General features: G+C 35.6%; 1 protein-coding gene across 1 annotated transcript; it reads left to right on the top strand.

Annotated features, from left to right (window-relative positions):
• Positions 1 to 10,347: 10,347 nt before the first annotated feature.
• Positions 10,348 to 12,726, top strand: LOC129892039 (uncharacterized). The gene has a single exon (XM_055967569.1). The coding sequence runs from the start codon at positions 10,348 to 10,350 to the stop codon at positions 12,724 to 12,726; it is 2,379 nt and encodes a 792-aa protein (XP_055823544.1).
• Positions 12,727 to 14,101: the final 1,375 nt, after the last annotated feature.

Genomic DNA, 14,101 nt, shown 5'->3' on the forward strand with positions numbered 1-14,101 from the left:
TTGCAAGATATAGTGCTGTGACGGAATTGAGTGTTGATAGAAGAAAATTCATATCTCACTGTAGGTTGCTCCAAATTGGTTGATTCTTGAACGATATAAAACTACACTTCTATATCTACAATTCTTATGAAGAAACCAAATCCTAATAAGGAATTTATCTTATTCAAACGCAGCTTCGAAAACGAGTATTCTGTTAAAAAGAACTCATCTTACCTACCAAGGAAATATCTAGATGCATTTGACATCATGCATTACATAAATTGTCCTCCATTTAACATCATCCATGACATCAATATATTCCATTAAATTTTCAGATTTTTCTTTATAATTATTTTATTTATTGTTAGGTCCCTCTTTCCCACCTATAAATACCCACCTTATTTCCTCATTTTATTCATCAAGCTTTCTTAAGCATTTCTTCTCTCTATATACTTTTTCTCAAATATAGTTTTAGTTTTAGTAGTATAAAAATACTACTCCGGTTATTCTTATACTCCGGGTAGTACACAAAACGCTCCGGCGAGAAGAAAAGGCTAGGGGTCCAAGAGTGTTCAAATTCGGAGTAAACCTTCGGATTTAAGGTATGTAAGGCTTTCATAGCATTGGATTGAGTTCGTCCATGCGCCCAATATTTAAATTCATTATAATTGAGTTATAGTTTAGTTTTATCCAAATCTTGAATTCTAAATGAAATAATTCTTCTTCTATTGAGTTTGATATATTATGCATTAATATTATTATTATTCTTATCTCTCATATTATTGGAATTATTGTTCATGGCTACTTTCCCATGAATCCTAATTGATTTAATATTCATGAATATTTTTACACATGTTTTGAGTAAAGATGTTGGCTTTTTATTATTTTTATTGATAAAAAGAGAGTTATATGAATTAATACTATATATGTATTTTATTGAGTTTTAAAAGAGCAAAAGAGTTGAATTTGAATGAATTTGAGAAAATGATATTTTGAGCAAGATGTTTTGATGAGATGTAATGATGTTTTTGGAAGTATAATGATTGATGAACATGAAATGAGATGAGTTTGATGATTTAAATTAAAGTCCAATGAGACTAGATGATGAGTTTAATATGAGCACATATTTTGGGAGTAGTATTGAGCACCGAGTTGGGTAAGAGTTTAATTGACTCAAACCCCAGAACTACGTAGCCAGCGTAGGATGGAGGCTATGCCTCTTAAGTCCCAAAAAGAGGACTTTGATGAATGGATCCAAGATGGTGATGTCCTTTACCCTGGCAAGGTATTGGATGGATGTGGCAACGACATCGCTTCGTTGTATCATTGCTAGCTCATAAGTGATGGTTGTCGGTTAGAGAAACTCCCAACTGAGTAAGCATTGCTTATTACTATTATTTTTATTATTATATTTTAAACTTGCATTACATATTCATGTTGAGATGATGTTGAGTTCTGAGCTGAGTTTTCTTGAGAGGAGTTTCTTGATATCTGTCCTTACCTTCCTGCCATTTTACATACTCGTACATTCCACGTACTGACGTCATTCGACCTGCATCGTTTTATGATGCAGATACAGGTGTTAGAGATCCTCAACAGGCGCATCGTTGAAGATCATTTCTTTTCAGCTATTTGGCGAGTCCTTGTATTCGAAGGAACTCCTCATCTTTTTATTATTGTTGAGTGTGATGTTTCTTTTGAGGTAGCCATGGATATGTCATTGGCACCATCTAAGAGTATTAGAGGCTTCTTAGACAGAGTCTGATGATGTAATCGGAGTAGTTCTCCTTAGAAACTACTTCTTATAAGAATTATCTATTTTTCCTTTGATTATGACAAGCCCACATTAGTATTCTTAAGTCTTCCGCTGATGAATAAATAAGAAATGAGACCAAGTGGTTCTCTCGGAAGCCAGAAATGGTTTCTGAGTGCCGGCCACGCCTAGGGTACCCTCTCGGGGCGTGACACTCTCTCTACCTCTTGGACCTAACTCTCTCTCTCTATTCATCATCTTCTCCAAAGGAGAAGAAACAACAAAGGCCATAGCCGCCGCCTCCCTCACTCTCTTCTTCTCTCCCTCCACCGCGCCACCTCCCTCTCTCTCTCACTCGCGTCCTCTCTTCTCTCTCACGCCGCAGCAGCCCCTCTCCAGCAGCGACGGCCGATGGAGCAGCGACGACGGCCGACGGAGCAGCAGCGATGGCGAGACAGTGAGCAACCTCCTCCGCGCCAGCTCCGACTTCCAGCGACGATGCGACAACGGCAACCACGAGCAACGCCGCCATGAGACGAACAAGACGATAAATCGAAAACGGATCTTCCTAGATTCGTCTTGGTATGGTTTCATTTTACTTTTATGTCATTATATATGTATATAGATTTATATATATATTGTGTTTCTTGCAAACTTAGATTTCATATGGTTGTTGTTGGTATGGTTGCATTTAAACTTTACTTCATTATATGTGTATATATATATATATATGTTATGTTTCTTGCAAAATCTAAATTTTGTAGGATTGTTGTGTTGATGTTGGGCTGATTGTATTTTCGTATTCGATACTCTTGATACGTTCCTTGTTTGGAAGATTTAATTAACCATGATTCATGTATTGTTCATTCAAGATTTTGTTTTCAAAATAAATATTGGGTTGATTGTCTACCTCAAATGATTTTGTTAAACATGAGATTCGAAGTTGTTTGTTAGTTCCTAATCGATTAGTATTACAAAGCATATATCTATTTTCTTTGTTCATGTTCATGTTCATGTTGATGTTAGTGTTCATATTCATGTTCTTACATTTTAATTATGCACAAAATATAGTTCATTTTAGATGTTTACTTGCTTATTAATCGATTAAGATTATTATACATGTTTGTGTTGTTTGTTTTCTGTCCATGTTTACATTCTTGTATTTAATTATGTACAAGTACAGTTGAGAATTTTTTACAATAAGATTGTTATTATTCACCATTGTATAAAATACATATCTTTTAATCCGGGTGTCTATCAGATTAGTTATTTGATAAATAACATCTTGTTTTTCTCATTTCAATTTAGGAAGAAGGTTAAATTTGTTTTACTTAATATGACAAATTTTGTTGATTGAAGTTTTTAGTGTTAAAAATAATTATAGTAATTGCTAATATGATATAATCATTTTGTATTGTGTCATAATTAATTTTGTCCCTTTATGAAAGTTTAAAATAAAGTTAGTATCAACTTTAAATATTTTTAATGTCCCACCACTTTAAGGTTAATGCTCCACTATTTTGAAATGAAACATCTTTTGAGTAATTTTAGGAGTAAATCTTGGAAAGTTGATAGAATTTGATTGATTGTCCACTTATTTAAAATTTTTTGAATTAAAGTTTTTGGCCATTTGTCTTTATGGACTTGATGGCATTTTTACTCATAGATTGATCAATATAAGTAGACACAAAAGACACACACATGAGAGGGGAAGACACAAGAAAAAAAGAGAAAAAAAACAGAGAAAAAAAAACAGAGAGAAAATACAAGAACACAAAAAAAAAAGAAAAAAGAGAAGAAAGAACACTAGAACTTAGAGAAGCTTTTAACAAAATACTTAATTGTTTTTAAGCTCTTTTCTTTTGCCTCTTTGCTACTTCGACTTGTTTGGATCTCGGATATTGCTATCGCTTTTCATTGACATAAAACTCATATTAACCGGTTAGTTCTTTCTTTTCCTATTTTATTGTACTGTCTTTACTTTAGGTTCTTATCTATTATATCTTGTCAAAATAAATACATGAAGTATCCAGGTTAGTTCCCATTTTCATTGATATATTGATTTATTATTTTGAAATGTGTTGTTGTTCTATTTGCTTGCTTTGTTGTAGCAAAATTATATAATCATGATATACCTCTATATATATTTGTATATTGTTTGTGTTTTCTTTATGATTTAGCAGGGCTTGAACTTTAAAGTTCAAGAGACGAGGAGTGCGAAAGTTTAAAATGTCATTATTTCGTTTACATTTTGTATTATTTGTCCATTTACCTTTTGTTTTAATTTTGTAATAATCTTGTAAACTCTACTCTTCATAATAATAATAATGAAATTGGGGATAGTCTAAGGGGAGGGGAAATCTACGTGCTACTTGCAATTTTTTTACTTTGACACAAATTTTATTTGGTTGCGTGCGCTAAACAAATATACCGAAAGAAATTAGTTATTTCAATTATTTTTGTTGACTTTCAGATTTTAATTTTAAATGAAATACGTTTACCACGCAAATAAATATTGATAAACCCTATATTTTAATTAGTTTATCAATTTTAATATTTTCATATATTTATATATATTAAACAACATGCCCAACTCTTGTATATTTTATTCAAACTATCAATCATTCTATTATTACATATCATGTACATACGCTTTCGATAGATAATTTCCAGCATGTTAATTAAATCATATGTCACGGTTTAAGCTTAATATTTTCAGCATATTAATTGAAACTATACCTACACGACTTTAGCATGTTAAATTTTATAGAAATCATGTTTAAGATTTAATAAGTTTAATAGGCTACTTTAATAGATACAATACCTATATATTTGCTAATAAATATTTTTTATAATATTATGTCATATAGAACTATGTTTATAAAATTGAATAATATTGAAAGCATATAAAACCAATATTTTCACCGTAAGAAATATACATAAATCACGTCTTTAGTACTTAATGAATATTTTTAGTATTTTATAAGAGTTAATTTACGCTTACAAGATTACAAATATTTTTTATCATATTGACTCATATAGAAACTACATCTATAGAATTTAATTAATGTTTCAATACATACTTTATTTGGAAACCATGGCCATAAGATTTTTAACCATATAGAAATCATGTTTAATGTAGAATGTGGTCAATATATATAAATCATGCATTTAAGTTAATAAATAGTTTATCTGTTATGTAGAATTCATGTCTATAGGCCGTTATGAAAATATTTTTAGTATAATATTATTAACAAAAAAATCATACCTCTAGATTTTTAATAAATATTTTAGCACCTTTTATTAAAACCAAGCCTCTAGAATTGTAATAAATGTTTATCATAGTTTATATATAGAGACCATGTCTATAGTATTTGATAAATATTTGTCATGTTATTTTATTTTAAAACCATGTTTACAATTTTAATAAATTTTCAACATATCATTTCATTTAGACACCATGTCTATAAATAATATTTAAAATAAATTTCAACATACTAATCATCTAGGTATCGTTTATAGGGTTTAATATTATTTCAAGCATATAGAAAACTATGTCGGTAAAAATATTTTGAGCCTATTGGGTCAATGAGATCTAACAATATTTCTCGCATATTTTATCATATAACAATTATGTTTATAGGTATTATAATTCTAACATGTCAATTAAATGGATATTAGGCCTTCATAAATATTTTTTCATAACAATTATGAGTAGAATTCATGCCCCCTTGGGTTCTAATAAATATTTATCATATTATTCTATATTTGAAATCATGTCTATATTTTAATACATCTTTAGTATATCAACATTTAGAAAATCATATCCATAGCGTTTAATAAATTTTTTAGCATGCTCTTAACTAAAGTCATATGAATAGTATTCTATAAAATATTGTTAGTTAATAACTAAAATTATCAAGCATACTTCTTTTTATTATAATCACCTAAGTAATTAAATTTGTCCGTCATATTATTCAAGTTTTTATGTTTATAATACCTGTGTCTGATTGTACGCACACACATAATCATTATGACCTTCACAATTTATATGTGTTTTCAAGCATGTTAATTAATTAATTTAGAGGCTTATTTGAGATTTTATGTGCTAACTGCTTGTCCTATCTGTTTTGTTTGACGATGTGTCTAATTAGGATGCCTATATTTCCTTTGGTCTAAAACCTACTCTAAATAGTGCGTCTAATGCCTCTTGGATATTAAGTTGGGACGTTTAGACACCTTTTAAGACGTTAGTTTTTATTATTTTCTTTTAGATCGCTTTAGGGTCATAATAATAAATAAACTTAAGAGGGGTAGGGGTAATTAGGCCCTTCGGAAATGATGGAAGTTGACCCGAGCAGAAAAATGACAAAAAACTTTATATATTTTGTCTTCCGATTAATGAGCCGCCGCTGATCCGAAGAAAATAAGAATGTAGATAATTTTATTTTCTGTCGACTTTTAAATATTTTGTTTGTATATATATATATATATATATTTGGAGTAGTTTAATATTTTAAAATTCAATGATTTTTAGGCATCCTCAATCTTATTAGAGATTTCATCCAAATTAGATTTACAACATATTACATATTCATATATCTACACTTGTCTATTATCTTATTCATTTTCTTTTTTATTGTGGCTACAAATAAAGTAACCATTGCTAATACTAGACATTTATTTTACCATAAATTTAGTAAGTTATTTATTCAAATGATTTTAAAATATACATTTGTATTTTTATATATTTAAATATATTATTTATTATTTATTTTACTATACAATAAATATATTATTATTAAATTTGGTTCATTCATATATAAGACGTATATATATGACATACCTTATATTTTCACCTTTTTATCAAATTTAATAAAAACCCTTTTTCTTAATATTTCTAAAACAAACAAATGAATAAATATTCCTAATCATTTTTTCTAAAACTAAGTTTAAGAATTATCTTCGGATAGGCTCTGAGGGATGCCTAATACCTTCCCCTCGAGTAACTAAAACCCTTACTTAGAATCTCACAGGTTTCGCAAATCAAAACAGAGTTTACATTTACAAAAAATAAATAAATGGTTTTCCTAATATTTTCCTTAAAATTAGGTGGCGACTCTAAACAAACAATTGCAAAATCAGAGGCATAGACACTCTTATGTTGCGAACTGTTTTGACCCATTCGAAAATAGGGTGCGACAGCTTGGCGACTCCCCTGGGGAAACCCCATGTACTTAGCATTTTAGGTTTTAACCTTAGTAAAATTTAGTTTTAGAATTATGGGATATTTGTTTATGACTTGCCTTTTATTTGTTTTAATTATTTATTGTGATTTGTTATATTACTTGTAATTTGAAAGGACGCAAGCTAAATCCAAACTTGCGCTCCTTATTTGCTTGAAAAACACTACATGTTATTGTTATTCTTACACTGTCACTTGCATTTTCTATCGAGTCTTTGGCCATACATAAAACACACACTGGTTCACGCGGGGAGTGTCTCACACTCCCCCAAACCTTCTTTTGGATTCTTTAGTTTCAGAGTTTGCACAATAAGATCAGTGTGCCTTCTCGCAAACATTCAGTCCACTCTTGAATATCTAGGAAAAACTCTTACTCTAGAAAATAGGTCATGATGCATACACCTTAGGCAAGGTGATCCAAGGCACCGTCTTCGCAATTAGGAAATCCACCCTTTGTCAAAGGTTATATACCTAACGACATATTTTATGTGAAAGTTGTTATGAATGATCCAAACAAAAACACATGACGGATTTGGAATAAACATACTTATCATACCCTTACCTTTCTTTCAGATGAATATCAACCAAAACCTCCCAAACATTCAGATGGTTGTTTCGGCCCCCCATACGATACAAAATTGGTGGAAAAACATTCGTAGGGCGCATGGTGTTGAGATCAGAAGGCATTTAGGTGCTTTGTTGTCGCTCATGGGAATTCGAGCCAACAAGATCTTCATTATATTGCTGATGGAGTTTTGGGACCCAAGCACTGTGACCTTTAAGTTCTTGGATTTTGAAATCACTCCAACACTAGAGGAATTTAGTATTTTTCTTGAATTACCAATAAGAGGAAGAACACCGATATGTCCATCAACCATAAGTACAGAAGGTTTCCTTGGGTTGTTAGGGCTGCGTATCTTGCCATCACTAAGGCGTGCAGAAAATGGGAAGGTAAAGTTGGACTATCTTTTCCAAAGATTTGGTCATCTCGAGAGCTTCGATAAGCACCGAGATGAATTTGCATGCACTCGTAGACAATAGATGCATATGAGACCAAGGGTATTTGTGATGGCCTTTTTGGGGGCTATGGTCTTCCCAATGAGGTTTTATTCGATAAATATCAACATTCTGCCAATTGTAATGGAACTTTTTGCGGTACCGCATAACTATTCCTTGGTGCATATGATTCTCGCTGAAGTATTTTGATCATTGTCAGCATGCACAAGGGGGCATAACTTCTTTGGGGGCTGTAATTTATTATTACAGATTTGGGCAATAGAGCACTTCTATCGTCGAGAACCACAAAGGGACTACACAATAGACGCCCGTAACTTGATCCAAAGCCACAATGATCGTCTTAGGTATTGGGACGCACCTATGGGAGAGGAAGAGTGGCGTCCGTTTTTGACCAACCTCACAGGAGATTCCATCCACTGGAAGTATTTTTGGATGGGAGGATCGGTTTTTGTCAGGACGCAACACCTCTATTTCATTAATCTGGTCGGGCTAAGAGGTATTCAGCCATATGCTCCTCTCCGAGTGTTACGACAATTTGGAGTTGTCCAAGACATACCATTATGGGCAAATATGGCACTACACGAGGATGATCTCACTTTGGTCCCAGCAGGGCGTATAAGGAATTTGCAATTAGAATAGGATCACATGATTACGATAGAGGCAGGAAATGAAAAATGGTGCATGTCAGAATATTATGTGTGGCGTACCACTGTGAGACATTTGGCTCGGCCAAGTACGAAGGGGATTGTGGGTGTTGCGGACAACCAATGGATTAATTGGGTTAAGCAGGGAGTACTCCTTCACATTGAATTCACAACACCAATGTACAATCAAATAATTCCAGGATCAGTAAATTATTTAATACCAATGATCGAAGAAGATCCAGAGGAAGACCCTGAAGAGGATCCAAGTGAATATCCTGAGGAGCCGGAAGAGGAAGATCCGGAAGAGGATCCAAAGGAAAAAGCTCACTCTGAGTATGGTTCGATGGGGTTCGACGAAGAGGTAGGATCGAACCAGATTGATGAATTCTTGGAGTACTATCCAGGTCCCTATTATGATTATGACGATGATGACGACACTCCAACTTGGCCTTATATTTTCATTCTTATCTGTGCATTGTCATCCTTTTGTTCGCCGTATGGCCTCCATGTACTTTCATTTTTAGGTTTCCGCCCGTGTACTTCATTGCAAAGGCATCTTTGATTAATAAAATTATGTTGTTCCAAATCCGAAATGTGTTTAATGGATCATTTATCATCAAATTGATTGCAACATAGGTCGTCCTCTAGCAAAAAGAGGCTCCGTATAGGACACATTTGAATGTCGTTAACTTGGCGTGTATGTGTATTATATACTTGTTGTACTTTTAAATCTTTCCCAAACTAACATACTTTCCTTTTTCTTTCTTTTTATTTTGTTTTGTTAATCCCTAAAAGAACGTTGATTTGTGTCGACTTACGAACTGGCTGACTCACGATATAACCTTCGATCAAGGGGAAAGATGACAGGTGAAGAAGAATTTAACATTGCTGCAAACATAATGATACCAGTAGAAAATCTTGAAAGTTCTCAAAATATGGCCAACATCCAAAATGATGAGAAGATGGCTCATATGGCACAAGAGCTTGAGATTTTGAGAGAGGAACTACGTCAAGTGCGAGACTTGGCCAAGCTTTCGGCTACTACCTTCCCAAGTTTCAAGATGCCCAGCTACCTCCCTAGAGCTGACCTGCCTCATGCAGATTCTCCAAACATGCCTAAACGTGCTCTTATTCATGGTCAAGCGCCATTAGCTCATCCGTCTGCAATCAGGACGGCTCCTGACCTTCCCACTCAATACCCCATCACACCTACCTACCCAGTGACAAACTAGATATTTGGAGCACACACCGTCGCTCCTTATGATTCACAAATCCCACCTGTATATGTTGTTGAGGCCCCTACTTTCACAACACCGGTTAGGGTCAAAGTCCCGTGTGAGGTTGACCAATATGCAGAAATGGAGAAGGATGCTCGATTGAAAGAAGATAAGTCAATAGACGCTCAACTTCGAGGTCTAAGAAAGGCGTTGAAAAACCTACAAGTCACTAGGGGAACAGAGAGCTTAGATTATGATGACTTATGCATCCACCCAGATATTGACATGCCGGTAGGATACAAGCCCCCAAAGTTTGACATATTTGACGGAAAGAGCGATCCTCACGCACATCTGAGGGCATACTATGACAAGTTAGTCGGTGTAGGGAGAAATGAGAAACTAAGAATGAAGTTGTTCATTCAAAGTCTATCTGGAGAAGCGTTGACTTGGTATACACGCTAGGATCCTCGCAAATGGTATAATTGGCAGGAAATGGCTGAGGATTTCATGAATCGCTTCAGATTTAATACTGAAATCACTGCGGACAGGTTCTCATTAGCCAACATACAAAAGAAACCATCAGAGGACTTCCAGGAGTATGCACGACGTTGGAGAACCGAGGTTGCAAGGGTTCAACCACCGCTCAATGAGAGTGAGCTCTCAAAATACTTTATTCGAGCCCAAGAAGGTATCTACTTTGACAAGATGATGTCAATGATGGGCCAAAGGTTTGCAGAATTGGTCAAGATGGGAGATTTTATAGAGGAAGGCATCAAATCGGGTAAAATTCAATCCATGGCTGCATTGCAAGCTGCAAGTAAGGCCATACAATCAGGATCCATTGGTGGCATCAAGAAGAAAAGGGAGGATGTTTCAGTCATCAATTACCAACATGGAGGACAATCCCACCAATACCCCAACAATCCCCAAATTGTTGCACATACTCCATACACCTCGTACCCAGTATATAATACCCGACCACACTATAATACACCTCGAGCACCAACATACCAAAGTCCAACAAGACCACATGTCCCACTCCAAGCACCAACCCACCAAAACAGACCAGCATATGTGCCAAGACCACGTCCAAATCTCGAAGCTAGAAATACTCACACCTACACACCCATTGCTAAACCTTATGCTCAATTGTTTGAAAGGTTGAGGATAGCAGGAGTACTACAGCCAGTTGAGGGAAAAATCCCCGACCCAATCTCTTACAATTTTGATGGAAACAAGCGATGCGCTTACCACTCGGGAATCCAAGGGCATGACACAGAAGATTGTTATAGCTTGAAAAACCAGGTTGAGACATTGATCAGAAGAGGAATAATAAAATGCACTCCAACACCTCCGAATGTGAACAACAACCCTTTGCCAAATCATGAGAATCAAGAAGTCAACATGATTTCTCTAGAAGAAGAGTACAACTTGGGAGAAACCATCGCGCCTGTCTGGAACACCGAAGAAGCTGCCACTACATCTCCAGTGCAACCTATTATCACTGTTCAGCTAAGGGAACCTCTTACTGTCCAAACATATCTCCCGAGAGTTGTAGTAACCACTGCAGTTGCTAGAAAGGCTGAGTTTGACACCAAAGGAGTCCCATGGGATTATAAAACAGAAGCCAAGGGAAAGATGATTGACGCCGCTGTGGTTCATGGAATGACTAGGTTGGGAAGGTGCTATGCTCTAGAGGATTTGAATCGAGGAGTTCTTGGGAAGGAACCGAATCCCAAAAATAATGTTACCGATGCTGAAGTCACGGAATTTTGGAGGAAGATGCAGCCAAAAGACTATTCAGTCGAAGAGCAACTGAAGAAGACATCGGCTCATATATCCATAATGTCTTTACTAATGAGTTCTGAGGTACATAAGAATGATTTGATGGAGGTGTTAAATGGGGTTTGCATTCCAAAAGAGACCACAAGTGAAACCTTAGCTGCAACAATTGGACGAGTGGTGGAATCTAACAAAATTTCTTTCCATGATAATGAGCTACCAACAGAAGGGATTGGACACAACAAAGCACTTCATATCGCGGTCAAATGTCTTGATAAGATTGTGACCCGAGTTCTGATTGATGGCGGTTCTGGATGTAATATCTGCCCTTTCACAACTCTGAGAGTTTTAGGTTTAAATATGGGATATATAGAGGAAAGTCGTGTAAAGGTTAGAGCTTTTGATGGAGAACAGAGAAGCGTCATTGGAGAAATCCATCTCACATTGCAAGTGGGACCAGCAGAATTCCCTATCTTATTTCAAGTGATGGATGTGTCATCGAACTACAACCTGCTGCTGGGAAGACCATGGGTCCATATGGCAAAAGCAGTTCCTTCAACTCTTCATCAATGTGTAAAGTTTGAGTGGGGTCACGCAGAAGTTACTGTTCATGGGGAGCTCAATCACCCCATCTATTCTGTTAATTCTGTTCCAGTAACTGAGGAATTAGATGGAGCCACTTTTCACACTTTAGAAATCATGCAAGCTGTGAGGGTTGACGAGAAGTTAGAGTCGAAATTGTCGGGGGCAGCGAAGATGGTCGCAACAGAGATGTTGAAATATGGGTATCATCCTAAGACAGGACTTGGACCCAGGGCCAATGGCATAGTTGAACCCATCCAGTTGAAGAATCAGAAAGGTACCACTGGACTCGGATATGGATCTACATCGGGACGAGTCCACGACAGAGGATCCATCAAGACAACGTTTGTACCAGAGCAAGTTCCGATTTTAGATCACGCATCTGACGATGACATAGTAGAAGGAATAGGAAATTTGTTTGTAGCCATGATTGGAGAAGAGGAAGAGATAGATCTCTGCAAATTAAGCATCCGTGATTCCAAGCCTGGAGAAAGCTTGCAGAATTGAACCATCAGTCCGTCCCTGTTTCGACAAGAGTCCTGGTAGTGTGGAACGTAGTTTTGTATTTTTAAATTTGAATGATCAAAGCTGAGGCTTGTATCATGCTTGATCTTTGTTTTTGGTTGCTTTTTCTAAAAAAAAAGAAGCTAGAACGCTTTTAAATAAAAGTCTTTGATTTCTTTAAAACTGTCTTATTATTTTACCTACTTATTTATTTTACTTGCCTTTTTATACTTTTCAGCATTCGTATTAAAAATCCTAATTCAACGGTTATGACATGTAACGAATCCATAGAGCAAAGTGAAAATAATGAACCCGATCACGAAGAATATGATGAAAGCATGATGCCTGAAAACCTACCACTGGAGGTCGAGCCGTTCGAGAGCCAGGAAAAGCCTAATATGGATGAAATAGAGGTTGTCAACTTAGGAGATGAGGAAACTGTGAAGGAAACACGAATTAGCATACATTTGGAGGCCGAAAGAAAGAAGGAGTTAATAGAATTGCTTAGGCAACATATCGACATATTTCCTTGGTCTTATGACGATATGCCGGGGTTATACACCGATATCGTCTCACACAGACTACCAATTGATCCCACCTTCCAACCTGTTAAACAAAAAACAAGAAAGTTCAAATCAGAGGAGGTAACCAAGCAAATTGAAGCAAACATTGTAAGGGTCACAAATTACCCCACTTGGCTGGCCAATATAGTACCAGTGCCCAAAAAGGATGGGAAGATCAAAATATGTGTAGACTATTGAGATCTCAATAGAGCTAGTCCTAAGGATGATTTCCCTCTCCCAAATATTCATATACTCATCGATAATTGTGCAAAACATAAATTGCAATCATTTGTCGATTGTTTTGCGGGATATCACCAGATACTGATGAATGAAGATGATGCAGAAAAGACAACATTTATCACTCCATGGGGGGTGTATTGCTATAGAGTAATGCCATTTGGCCTAAAAAATGCTGGTGCAACCTATATGAGGGCCATGACCACCCTCTTTCATGATATGATCCACAAGGAGATTGAAGTATATGTGGACGATATCATTATCAAATCCAAAAGAAGTTTGGACCACCTATATGATTTGCGAAAGTTCTTTGAGAGGTTGCAAAAGTATAATCTAAAATTGAATCCAGCAAAGTGTGCATTTGGAGTACCTGCAGGAAAAATGTTAGGGTTCATTATTAGCAGGAGAGGCATAGAGTTGGATCCTTCTAAGATTAAGACAATTCAAGAATTACCTCCCCCGAAGACCAGGAAGGACGTGTTGAGTTTTTAAGGAAGGCTTAACTACATCAGCCGGTTCATAGCACAATCCACCGTAATTTGTGAACTCATTTTTAAATTACTAAAGAAGGATGCTGC

The sequence above is a fragment of the Solanum dulcamara genome, chromosome 1 (genome assembly GCF_947179165.1).
Source record: "Solanum dulcamara chromosome 1, daSolDulc1.2, whole genome shotgun sequence".
Classification (NCBI taxonomy): Eukaryota; Viridiplantae; Streptophyta; class Magnoliopsida; order Solanales; family Solanaceae; genus Solanum; species Solanum dulcamara.